The sequence below is a fragment of the Semicossyphus pulcher genome, unplaced genomic scaffold (assembly GCF_022749685.1).
Source record: "Semicossyphus pulcher isolate SPU_LCO1_2020_fin unplaced genomic scaffold, fSemPul1.0.p SCAF_4, whole genome shotgun sequence".
Classification (NCBI taxonomy): Eukaryota; Metazoa; Chordata; class Actinopteri; order Labriformes; family Labridae; genus Semicossyphus; species Semicossyphus pulcher.
The window spans coordinates 3,237,268-3,249,597 of record NW_027211715.1 but is presented as its reverse complement, the minus strand read 5'-3'; the positions used below and the strand labels follow the sequence as shown (position 1 = coordinate 3,249,597).

The window sequence follows — 12,330 nt, the reverse complement described above, 5'->3', positions numbered from 1 at the left end:
CAGAATGAAACACTTATTGATTGATTTTTATTTCAGAGGAGCACTTTCTCACTGCTAGTTTTCGTCTTTTTTACACTTTAGTTAATCATATTTTTTATGATGTCACATTCTAATTTATAATTTAATTAATAAAAATATGTTTCTAAAATCCATGAATGACTCGGTGGAAAACAGGACTAATTCTCATTAGTAAGCTGTGGTTCTAAGTAGGCTCACTAAGCACGTCGAAAGTACTTTCTAAGTATTTTTTTTAAACATTAAAGCTCAGTTTGCAAAAGAAGGTGAGTTGGAGATGTTAGAGAGGTTAGAGATGAAGTGTAACTTGATTAAATTAGTATTAAATAAACATTCTGCTTTTTTCTGACCTTTTTATTCATTTTTTTAAAGATTGCAGGTGTACATCATTAAGAAACTGTCAGTAACAATACATACAGTCTCACTGTTATGAATATCACAATGATTCACACGAAATAACAAATTAAAGTGTTGACCTGCTAATAAATGCTCTTGTGATCCTCTAAGCTTCTTTGGGTCTTCCCCTGAGCTGCAGGGAAGTAGGATGTCCTTTCAAAGTAAGACAGGAAAAAAAGAATTAAATGAAATTAATACATAACATACATAATACATAACAGAAATGCTTTGTACACATTACACGCATGTTTGTAATGTGTCAGCCTGTGAGCGTTATTCTGCTAAATGCTTTTACTTTGAAAACTTTATAAACATTCTGCTGCTGAAACGTTTGTACTTTTACTTCAGTAAGATTCTGAATAGAGGACTCTTACTCGTAGAAACGTTACCTTAACATGCAGCTACTTTTACTTTTCTTCTGCTGCTGGTAGCACAAGTGTTCAGATCTTTTTTCCCACTTTGTTGATGTGAAAATATGCGACTACAAGCAGAAGTCCTGCCTTCAAAACCGGCCTCAGAAAAAAGTTTAGAAGGTGAAGTTTTATCAGCAAACTGTGTCGAAAGTAACTGTAATGTGTTGTTTGTGTTGTGTCCCTGCAGTGGCAGGGAACACCTAGAGGGCACTTTTTCAGGTTTTATCAACGACAGGGGCATCCATGAGGGCACTCACTCATTCATGCTGCTACATAAATCTTTATTAATGACGTTTTCTATGACGTTTCCCTTATTAATTGGAAAATGTTGGATCATTTTCTCCTTTGGACCTCAGTGTTTAGGTGTGTTTTGACTGCTTACAACTGTCAGCCATATAAAACAGGACTCCTGCTGTCAGGGCCGTTTCTGGACATTTTGGGGCCCTACGCGACATCTTACACTGGGGCCCCCCAAACACAAACCACCACCTCCTTCGGACTCAAGCCCACCCAGTCATTTTAATATCCCTGAATAAAAATGAATGGCAAGGCATACTTTATTAGCAATACATCTTTTAATTAAGAAATATGAAACAATAAGTAGAACCCGTTGGACTGGATGGATGAAGAGTACCAGCATGTTGTTTTCCAGAAGCTTCTGAGGTGGCCTCAGGTTTCGGCTGTGATCGTGACGTACCTGGCAAGTTTGAATCTGTTGATATAAATAAAAATAAGAGAAGAAGAAACAAAAATGTATCATTAAACATTACTGTAAAACATCAATTACTGTATAATACAATTATTTTGTATATTGTAACTGCCATTTCACATGTAGTGGTTAATTTCTCACAATCATGCCTTCCTGTGGCCAAATGTCTTATTCCCCTCTTATTTAGAAGGTCAAGGTAGGCAGGAAGATCAGTAGGCTACTGACCCAAATGAGACAGAAGGCTTAAAAAGGTTGGACAGGGCGGGTTCTTTCATTTAAAAAATAAAGCTGTCCAATAAATGAGTAACATATATATCTATATTGTGGGGCGCTGGTTCAGCTCAGTAGGTAGAGCACGTGCCTCATATACAGGGGGGAGGCCACAGTCTCTGATGCAGCGGCTTGACTCCGGCCCTCGGCCCTTTGCTGCACGTCATCCTCCCACTCTTTTCTTCTCTCTCTTCAGCTGTCCTGTAAATGAAGTCAAAAATAATCTTTAAAAAACAAGTATATACTTCACCTCCTTCAGGTACACCAGTCCTTCGTGTAAAGCAGGTGAAGCTGTAGAAGCAGCAGCTAAACGCAGCTCAGAGTCGTTTCCTGGGTGATATTTAAAGAAAAGATGACATTAAAACAATTATTAACTTTAATAATCTGCTTTCGCTCCAGCAGTCCTGCTGCCCGTGTGATGCCTCTGCTGCCCTCTTCTGTTCAGGAGAAGAACTGCAGTCTGTGTTCATGCAGCAAAAGCACTTCATGTAAGTTGGTGTTTTGCAGAGGTTCAACTGGAAACTATCCAAAGCAAAAGACGAAAATGAACAGTAACTTATAAACATGAACTCTTCCTCACATTATCTGACTTTTACCTTCAGAAGAAAAGAGCAGCTCAACAGGAAGCAACATGTTTTACTGAGTTTAAAGGTTAAAGGAGCCTACTTATTGTAAGGGGAGTGGTTTAACTTGGTTTGTTTTCAATGTTTCACAATGATTCATAATGGTGTTGTCTGTTTTATGGAAACACTTATGACTATAAAGGGGACAGAGGATCGTTTATTGTAGGCCAAGTGTGCAGTTTAATGTCCACCTAGGCGCCTGTTTTACATGATCGATACTCAAATGTGTTATGATAAGAGAGAGACTCAAAAAGCAAACTTGGCAGCACATTTTTGTCCCGAGGGTCACCTTAGTTTCTCATTAATGGGTGAACTTTTAACCAAACTGCAGGTTTGACTGTCAGGCCGAATGGATGATTAACTGTTAATATCAAACTCAGCCAGGACAGACTTTCTCTTTAATTTCAGTGTTTTTGTCGTTCTGCTGGAGGAGATTCAGCCTTCATTTCCCTCACACGGCAAAAGAGGGAGAGGCAGGGAGTCAGGACAGAACATCCTGTCGTGATTACAGGAGGAGAAATAACTGCTTAGTCTGACATGTACTCGTGTTGGGTCGTCATGTTCTGTATTTAGTTCAGTCATCGGCTTCCTGTAACCTGTGGGCCTACAAAGAACGCAGCAGCTCCTCCTCAAACAGGCAGATAAACTCACATTTGTTATTTTACAGCCTCGTTCATTCGATGCCTGGCTCAGTTTTTTTCTGCTACAAATGTAGCTACTTGTGATATCCAGGTGCCCGGCTCACTCACAGACTGTCCTGTGCTGAACAAACAAAGCCCTGCGGCCTGCCTCTCTCACATTAGCACGTCTATCTTGGAAGCCTGAACAAACACTCTCCCTGCAGCAGCCTCTTTACAGGCTCCATGTTTTACAGTGAGGCCGAGCTGACAGGCGCTTTTTAAAGAGGACGGCTTAGCTCAGGTGTGTCCGGGCTTAAACATTAAACTTTATCCAATGACGTTCCTCCGCTGAACGCTGAGATTTCACTTCAGCTTCTGCAACCGTTTGTTATTGTGCTTCTTGTTCTGAGGGAGGATGTTGGGGACGATCTTCTTCCTGCTGTGTTTGTCACCTGCTCTGGCACAGCTCTGTGAAACAGGTGAGTGACCATCTTAATGTCTTAAAATAAATAACAAAGTGCTTTAATATTTAAAATCATATTTTAAGAGACTGTGAGCAAACGCAGACGTTGTTCCTGTCAGGCCTTCAGTCTGCTTGTGTGTCTTTGTTTCCTCTCATGTGTGGAACGCAGCTTAATCTGAAACTCAGGCGGATTAGAGACATAACTCAGATGTTTGCCTCATAACAACGACCTCCATTTAACGTCAATACCTCAAATACATGCTGTTCTACGTGCCATCTTTCTACAACTCTATGAGGAAAGTTTTTTCTTAATTGATTTGCTACATTTTTAAACTCATGTAGGCAGAAAAACTAAATCATTTAAGCTGTAAATCACAGAAACTATTTAATTCAAGTGTCAAAATTGTTATTGTTATTGTGTCACAGTAAAATAAGCAATAAATAACACTAAGAAGATCAATACCCGCAAGTGATTTCCACAAGAAATGACAGGTTCCTTTGACATAGTGTAAAACCAATGTGGTCAAAATGTTCGGATGTTTTGTACGAATGAAAGTTTTAGTTCTAACTTTTTAAACATGTTTTTAATAACACTGAAAGTTATTGGATGCTCATTTTAAAAGTGCGGGCTTTCACAATCCACTTTGTAAAAGAAACATGATTTGCTCGTAATGAGACAAAAACATTAAACACAAAAAAGTAAATCCAAGAACAATTAAATGTACACAGCAATGCACTGAACAGATAACTGAACAAATATAACGATGACATTTATCCGTGCGAAGATACATTTTCTGTCCATTATCTTGACCGCTTATCCTGTTCAGGGATGCGAGGGGCTGGAGCCTATCTCAGCTGTTATTACACCCTGGACTGATCACCAATCAGTCACAGGGCTGACACATTAGCAGTGTCTCAATTCAGGGGCTGCATCCTTCGAAGGACGCGGCATGTGAAGGCAGAGATATCTGTCGCCAGCGTAGACCACTAAGGCCCAAGTGTAATCAGACACCAGCTGTTCCCCCTTAGGGCCCGATCAGACAGAACGTGTTCTGCAGGCTGTAAAACGCGAGGCGCACTGCGCTGTGTTTTATGTCGAAGCCTGAAGAGCAGCTCGCTGCGCCTTTTTTTTCTACTGTTGTTAAGGCAACCACCGAATGATAGCTGTCATTAACCTAACCGTTATATTGTCTACTGACAGAAGGCCCGCCTCTCCTTTCATCGGATTGGACAATCAGAAACGTCGGGCGCATTTCTTCTTTGAGTTGAAGTTTTTTTTAACTCGAGGCGCTCAGAGCGTTTCCTCAAAAACACGAGGCGCTCAGAGCGTTTCCTCAAAAACTCGAGGCGCTCAGAGCGTTTCCTCAAAAACTCGAGGCGCTCAGAGCGTTTCCTCAAAAACTCGAGGCGCATAGAGCGTTTCCTCAAAAACTCGAGGCGCTCAGAGCGTTTCCTCAAAAACTCGAGGCGCTCAGAGCGTTTCCTCAAAAACACGAGGCGCTCAGAGCGTTTCCTCAAAAACACGAGGCGCTCAGAGCGGAAAAAGCCTCTCATTGAAAACAATGACAAAAAGCTAAAACGCGTTCTGTCTGATTGGGCCCTTAGGCTTTCGTCACCAAACACAGCTCTAGTCGCCTAGCAACAGGTAGCAAGTGGGCTAACTAGCTAGCACAACTAACGTCACGTAACTTAAGTTATTTCTTCAAATTTGTTTTAAGGCCCCTTTTGTCATTTGTAACATTTGTAACATTTGTCGCTGGCTATTGGAATGAGTTGAAACCAAAAACGTATAAAGTTTATTCCTTGACTGTTTAAGAGTCCAACATCTCAAACCAGGAACCTTCTAGCTGTGAGGCGACAGTGCCAGAGATTTCAAGATTTATTCTCTTATTCTTCTCAGATAATTTAGAGAAATTGTTTCCTTAATTTCCTTAATTTAAAACTATTTACCAACAGTGAAGTGATGTGTCAAAACAGGGTCCGTGTTAGTTTGTCCAACGGTTTAGTCGGACATTAAATGTGACTCAGCGCACAACAGAAGGTGTCTGTGATCTTGCTTTACCAACCGCCGAAAGTAGTTAATTATAACAAGTCCATAGTGAACTCCAGGAGAAGTCAGCGTTACACTATCAATAACAAAAAACCTTTTATGGAAACAAAAACATCGGCCCACTCTGTGCTGAACTATATTAGTTAAATGATTATGAAAGTTACAGTGCTGAGAATCACTGATAACCTGCTTTACTGCCTGTTTTTTCACACCTGGAAATAAAACAATTTTGCAGAGTTACAGACGCTTCACATCAAACAGATTTGGCAATGAGATTTTTCTGCCAGATTTTTCTTGTGCTTTTATGTGATAGGACAATGGACAGAGTCAGAAATATGGGAAGGGAGTGGGGATGACATGTGGCAAAGGACCAAAGGTCAGAGGTCGAACAGGCTGCTGCTTCGAGGATTGGGCCTCTTCTAATTTGAGTTGAACCGCGCCCCAGGATGTTTGAATTGTTACCTGTTTTCAGAGTGAAAATATTCACCTGATTAGAAATCCAGTTTTTTATCACAAGACATTTACAGGAAACAACTGTGCCCAGTTATTTGTCTAAATGTGATAAAACGTGATAACGAATGGAAACAAAGAACGAGAAATATTCGGTTCCACAAGTAACAAAAGGTTGTGATTAATTTTATTCATCTGTTCAGGGACTTTATCTGTTTTCCAGAAGTGAGGCAGAGAAACTGAGAGAAGCAGTTACTGAGTATTTGAATGTGTTTTTATCTTTGTAGACGCCTCAGATGGATTCAAAGTTCGACTCAGCATCAAATCTGCTCTGGGAAATCAAGCTGTGAGTATTTCTTTAAATATTCATCTGCTTGCACAAAACGATCAAAGCATCTCGTCATGAATAAATGTTTGAAGCCTTATGTTGTATGCTTTCTAATGCTCTGACATAGTATTCATAACCAGCTGATCCTTGATGCTGCTAAGGCCACCCTTAGAAATAACAATGTGATGAATACTGCCCAGAATCCACTCAGAGTGTGTGTGTGACCGCACAGGACAAAGTCCACGTGCTGATGAGTTAACCTTAAAGGCCTTCGCTGACAGACTCACATGATCTTTTTGTTGTTGTTACAGTACGACTGGGATCAACATGAAATGTTCCTTTTCCGAGCATCTCTGGCGTACGCCATGAGGAGACACCTCGACAAGCAGGAATTCAAGTGTGGAAACTTTTTGATTATAAAGCCCTGAAAAAATTAAAGAATACTGTTGTGTGTTCAGCAAGGCACAACAACTATAAAACTGTTATATAATGTCTTTAAACTATAATAAAACTAGTGACTCGTGCTTTATGAACATGTTACGATACTAACGAGGTCTTTATTGTCCTGTGGAACTTCCCCAGCGTGTCAGACATCCTCGTGTGTGAGGAGACTCCCAGAGTGTCCTTCTGGTTCGTGGTGACGCACCCGACGAACACGGCCACCCTTGTTGACAAAAAAACTGTTGAAATGGCTGTAAGGTAAACACACGACACAGTGATCATCCAATCACCATGTAAGAAAGTATTATTGTCTCTAGGCTACAACTGAAAGAGGTCAAGGTCACTTCAATGCTCCGTTTAATTCTTTCATTCTAATTTTAGTTTAGATTAAGTTTTGATTCTGTTTGGTGTGTTAGTGTCATCCCAGCCGGCCTCCAACATTCATTTTTTATTCACTGAGTGTCCGATGACCAGAACCCTTAGTCAGGACAGCGTCAATGCTGGCATGAATTTAAAAAAATACTGTTGACAGCTACGATGAAGCTTAAAGTAACCAACATGTAATGTCTGCCCCTCATCTTGCTGTAAAATACCTAAATTAAGTTGTAAGGTACGGTGACCAAGACCCAAAAACTGCTAAACATCATAATCTCAATATCCACACAAAGTTTTTTACATTTTTAGACATGTAATTTATTGGTTTTAAACGAAGGTAGTAAGAAACCAAATTCAACGCCGTCCTTTTACTGAAGATTAAGGATATGGTAAATATTAAATAGAGTGTAACAAGAGAACAATTATAAAAGTATCAAACTGATTCAGTTAAACAGAAATGCCAATTTTAAGTACGCTAATATCAACCATTTTAAGCCACTTTAAAGAAGAAGTTCTGTATTTTTAATACTGGGCCCTATTTTTTACAAATCTGTGTGTTGAAATGACTCATAGGCACAAAAACTATTGGAATCAGTCCAGTAGATTCTAAAGGAGCCATAAGCTACTGGTCAAACCAAATCTAGGTGTAGAACAAAAACTCAAGCTTATAGCACAGATGCATTGTGTTTGTTGTGAATTGTTATTAAGCTAACATGTAATTGCTAACTGTTCTTTTTCTAGTATTAGCGTAAATTAGCCACCATGCTACTAGTCATACAGACCAAATCAGGATGTAGCAGCAAAATTCTTGGGTATAGTCGAGCTATCATGTTAATTAACAATGTTATTTGGCTTATATTAACTGAAATTAGCCAACATATGCTACATATGTGTCATACAGAATAAATCCTAGTGACGCAACAAAATTTGGAGGATCGTAAACTAAGCTAGAAAACATTGTACTGCTAATGAAAACAATATATATAATATTGCTATTTTCAAATACTAGCCAAAATTAGCCAACATAGCCAACGCGTTACTATACAAATCAAGATGTAGCAGAAAAACACAAGATTTTAGAACAGTTGCATTGTTTTAAGCTAACATTAATTTGACAGTTATTTTGCTTGTATTAGCTGAAACTAGCCACCAAATGCTACTGCTTATGCAGCAAAACACTAGAATATAGCCGAGTAAACTTAACAAGGATGTGGTATTGGTTTAAATTCAACAGTTTTTATGCTAGCATGTCAATGTGACAGTGCAATTTGCTAATATTACGTAAAATTAGGCACAATATACTAAAGGTAATACCAACCAAATCAAGGAGTAGCGGCAAAACTATTAGCTGTATATATTAATAATGTTGTAAAGCCAACGAGTTATTTTTCTAATATAAGCTAATATTAGCAACCATACTGTGGAGTGTGCAGAAGAGTGTATTATATTTTGTCACTCTTTAAAGAGCAGCCCCTCATTTTCCTGAATTAACTTGCTGCCCAAAGCAAAACTTCAAAATGAAACATGAACACCACTGATACGGGCCCTAGTTCATCTTAATTAAAAGGATTAGAGTTGGACTCAGCCATTATTCTTCTGTAGTTGTTGAAACACAGCGGGATATCTTGGGGTGTTTAATAAATAATGTGAAAGAAAAAGTATAGAAATGGACCTTCTGTAAAACTCATATTTGTGCTTTTAGGTCTACATGAATAATTTAGCTGCCCTGACTTGAATAATCAAAGTGTAACCCACATTTGTAGCATTGAGAACAACGTTATCACTGAAACATGTTTTTATAACTCATCAGTTTTAACACTGAGAGATCCTTTTACTACATAACTTTAAAATGGTCCAATTTAAATCAACACTTTTTACTTTCCCACAGGAAGTCCAGGAGTCGCATCAACAGTGCCTTTATGCTAACTGACAAGACTCTGGAGTTCCTTGACATCCCTCCCACCCTGCCAGAACCGGTCACTTATGGAACCGAGCCGTGGCTCATCGTGTTCGGGGTGGTCATGGGCATTGTGGTCGCTGGCATCGTCATTTTGACTGTGTCCTCCTATGTCCAAAAGAAACGGTAAGCAGATATAGTAGATGCATTACATTTTTCATTTTCTAAAAGTGATTTCTACGGTGGCCCTGAAGGTCAAAACACAACGACATTTTAGGAAACTAGAACATTTCACAAAACATTTCACAGGTTGAACACAAAAGGTTTAAACTGCATTTCTATTAGCTTATTTTTTGGGACAGCGCTAGCGAGCGATTGGGTGACTGCTGAACAGCATTAAATTGCTTTTTTAGTGAAATGTTGTGTTTTGTCAAATGTAGTTGTGTTTTAGGAATAGTCATTTTGTTTTGTGAAATTTTATTTATTTTATATGTTCTTTTTTTTTAAACGTAATGTTTTTGCTGGAATGTTGTTTTGATTTGTTAAATGTTGTTTTGTTTTTACCTTAAAGATCCAGTTCGCTTGTTTTCAGCCTCAGTCCCATCATGCTATAATGGGGAGTTAACGACATTATGGTAGAAAGAAAATGCAATTTTGCACTGTGCCTTTGGAGGACGCTGTCCACTTCTCCAGTGAGCTCTGGAAAACCTCCACCAGACTACATAAAACGCGTCATCTGGTGGAGACCAGTGAGCTCGCTAAACTACACTTTCTCAATCTACGACGGCCTCTGATGTCACGTCTCGTTCAGAATCGTCAGGTTTGAAATGTAGACTGCAGACCTGAAGATCCACCTGTATTTTCTCGTCATATTTCAGATTCTGTACCGCTCTGAGCCGTTGCACGCAGTGAAACGGTAACATTTCACTCCAGCGTCCCTCACTGGGCCGTTCCTTTCAGAGGGAGGGGAGCAATGCATGCTGGGTGTTGAAGGAATGTATAATGGGCAAAACCACGAGCTGTTTGTACAACTTTCTCCACAGCTACAACGGCAATTTCAAATATTATTGCTTCTATCGATTACAGAGAACACCAGCTTTGACTGACAGCAGCCTTTTCCAGGGGTTAAATTGCTCCTTTATGGGCCACCGTAGCTTTTTGAGCTCTCTCTCTTTTTCTCTGACTTCTCATTCCAGCAAAAAGAACCAGAAATCTGCAGGCGACGTGGAGAATGAAGAAGAGACACGGGGGAAAAACGGCACCGCAAAAGAGGGCATTTACAACTCGTCATTTGCAGATGATGAGCGATTCACACAGATGTAAAAGCACCTCTGAAAACACTTCATGTAAGAAATAAGACGGGAATAGAGGGAATAAAGCTGCTCCAGGTGAACTTTTGTTGCACTGTAAAAAAAATCACATTTTAGTAGAAGTTTATAATCAGTTTGTGATGAAATGATTTATGACTTTTTCTTGATTTGAACGTTTTTTTTCTGTCCTGCTGCCTCAAAAGGAACAAGCATGTGATTTTATAATGATGGTACATTTTTCCAAATAACTGTTGGGAGGAGGAAAAATTAATTTGTCGTGTCTTTAAAAATGTATTTGGTGACCGTTGGCAACGATTCCAGTGAGATGAAAGCAAACATAAGAAGAGGGCTTGTTCCCAGTTTAAAACGGCCGGCAAAAAAGAAGTTATTTCCTAATTTGAAGCTTTTTCATGACACAGAAAATACTTTTTTTGGAAAGCGCCCTTGAACGTCTCACAGTGTTTAAACCCCCCCACTCCGACATCTCTACATACATTGTGTGTTTGGCTCCTGTTTGTGCACGTGTGTATTTCAGGCCTGCGTGTGCAAAATAACAACAGAGAGAAAAATAGAACTTCCCCTCGAGGGCTGAATAAATTATTCTGTCTCCTTCTTCCCGCCTCGATGTGCGGCTTCAGACTAGCTGCTAACTATATTTAACCTGTTTTTTTTTTTTTTCAAAATGTGATTGATTTTGAAGTGATTAGATCAAAAGAAAGGCCCGGAGGTGATGTCTCCTGCTGCACGTCTGCTGCTGACATGTTCTCTGCGATCCTCTTTCTTCTTCCAGACTACAGAGTCACTGTGGGAAAGCCCCCGATGTCAGCAGTAGATGCAGTTGATGTCAGTGTTTCTAATTCAAATGTTCAGTTTCAATAAATCCAATGTAATGGAAAGTGGCAACGCTTATTCTCATGTTTGCTGGACACATGTTTTTGTAATCTGTATGATGAAGGTCTGACTTTGTGGTGACTTATGAGGATAAAACATGAAAATGTTCAGATGTATGGAAGCCCTTAGCGGACATGCATCCAAACATCTAGAGATAACAACGCTGCACCGCCGTAACATCAGATGACCATTACTCGTATCTCCAGAGCTGCAAAAGCACCAAACAAACAGGCTTATCTGACCTCATTAGTGTGGGCGATGGCAGCATGGCAGGTCCTGCTCTGTAACATCACAGCGAGCAGCCTGTTGTTATGTTTTCCAGATCGCCAGGAAATGATCCCGTTATCACGAGTAAACCAGCCGTGATATCTCGAGTTAATGAGATAGATAAGTCGAGATCTCGAGGTACAACCGGAAATTACTCTTAACAGAGTAAATAAAATGTATGGATGCATGTCCGTTTAGGGCTTCCGTACAGATGAGCATATCTGTAGCCAGTTTTAGTACAAAGTTTCAAGATGATGACCTAACTTTGATAGAAATTCAAGGAGGTTTGAGCTGATTTAACCCTGATTGAACCCTCCCAACAATAGGAGGAGAAAGCTCATCTGGAACCTTGATAGGTACCAATGTTCAGCCTAGACTATCTCGTCATGTAAAGACTTTACTAATCCAACTTTAAACCTGTTGAATGCAGAATCATCATGGCTGCCCAGATATTTACGTACATGTATATATATAGACCATGACTTCAGTATCGCAGAGCTGGACCACAACAGCTGATGAGAGAGAAGACTTCAAAGATGAGAAGCTGCTGATGAAGTGGCCAACAAATGCAAACATAGGCTAACGTTAGCTAGCATGCTACTGCTGACCATTAAAATCTCACCTCCAGTTCTCGCCGAGGATAGGCAGCCCCCGTTGATCACGTGTCCCATAATGTCTCTTTACAGATTCTGCATAAAAATGTAGAAGCAGGATGTGGCTGCAGGCAGAACAGTCCGTGTGGAGAGCAAAAGGGGCAGAACGCGATCAGCCCTATAATCATCCCGGCTCCAATCAACGGTCATCAGACGGCG

At 39.9% G+C, this 12,330-nt stretch overlaps 1 protein-coding gene across 1 annotated transcript; it reads left to right on the top strand.

Moving 5' to 3' along the window:
- Positions 1 to 3,461: 3,461 nt before the first annotated feature.
- Positions 3,462 to 10,373, top strand: cltrn (collectrin, amino acid transport regulator). Its single transcript, XM_069680574.1, has 6 exons — positions 3,462 to 3,525; positions 6,297 to 6,355; positions 6,649 to 6,734; positions 6,920 to 7,036; positions 9,042 to 9,236; positions 10,247 to 10,373. The coding sequence occupies exons 1-6, from the start codon at positions 3,462 to 3,464 to the stop codon at positions 10,371 to 10,373; spliced, it is 648 nt and encodes a 215-aa protein (XP_069536675.1).
- The last annotated feature ends 1,957 nt before the right edge of the window (positions 10,374 to 12,330 follow it).

Coding starts and splice junctions, on each gene's coding strand:
- cltrn (XM_069680574.1), top strand. CDS start 3,462: ATGTTGGGGACGATCTTCTTCCTGCTGTGTTTGTCACCTGCTCTGGCA. Junction 6,356..6,648: donor CTGCTCTGGGAAATCAAGCT/GTGAGTATTTCT, acceptor TTGTTGTTACAG/TACGACTGGGATCAACATGA. Junction 9,237..10,246: donor TCCTATGTCCAAAAGAAACG/GTAAGCAGATAT, acceptor TTCTCATTCCAG/CAAAAAGAACCAGAAATCTG.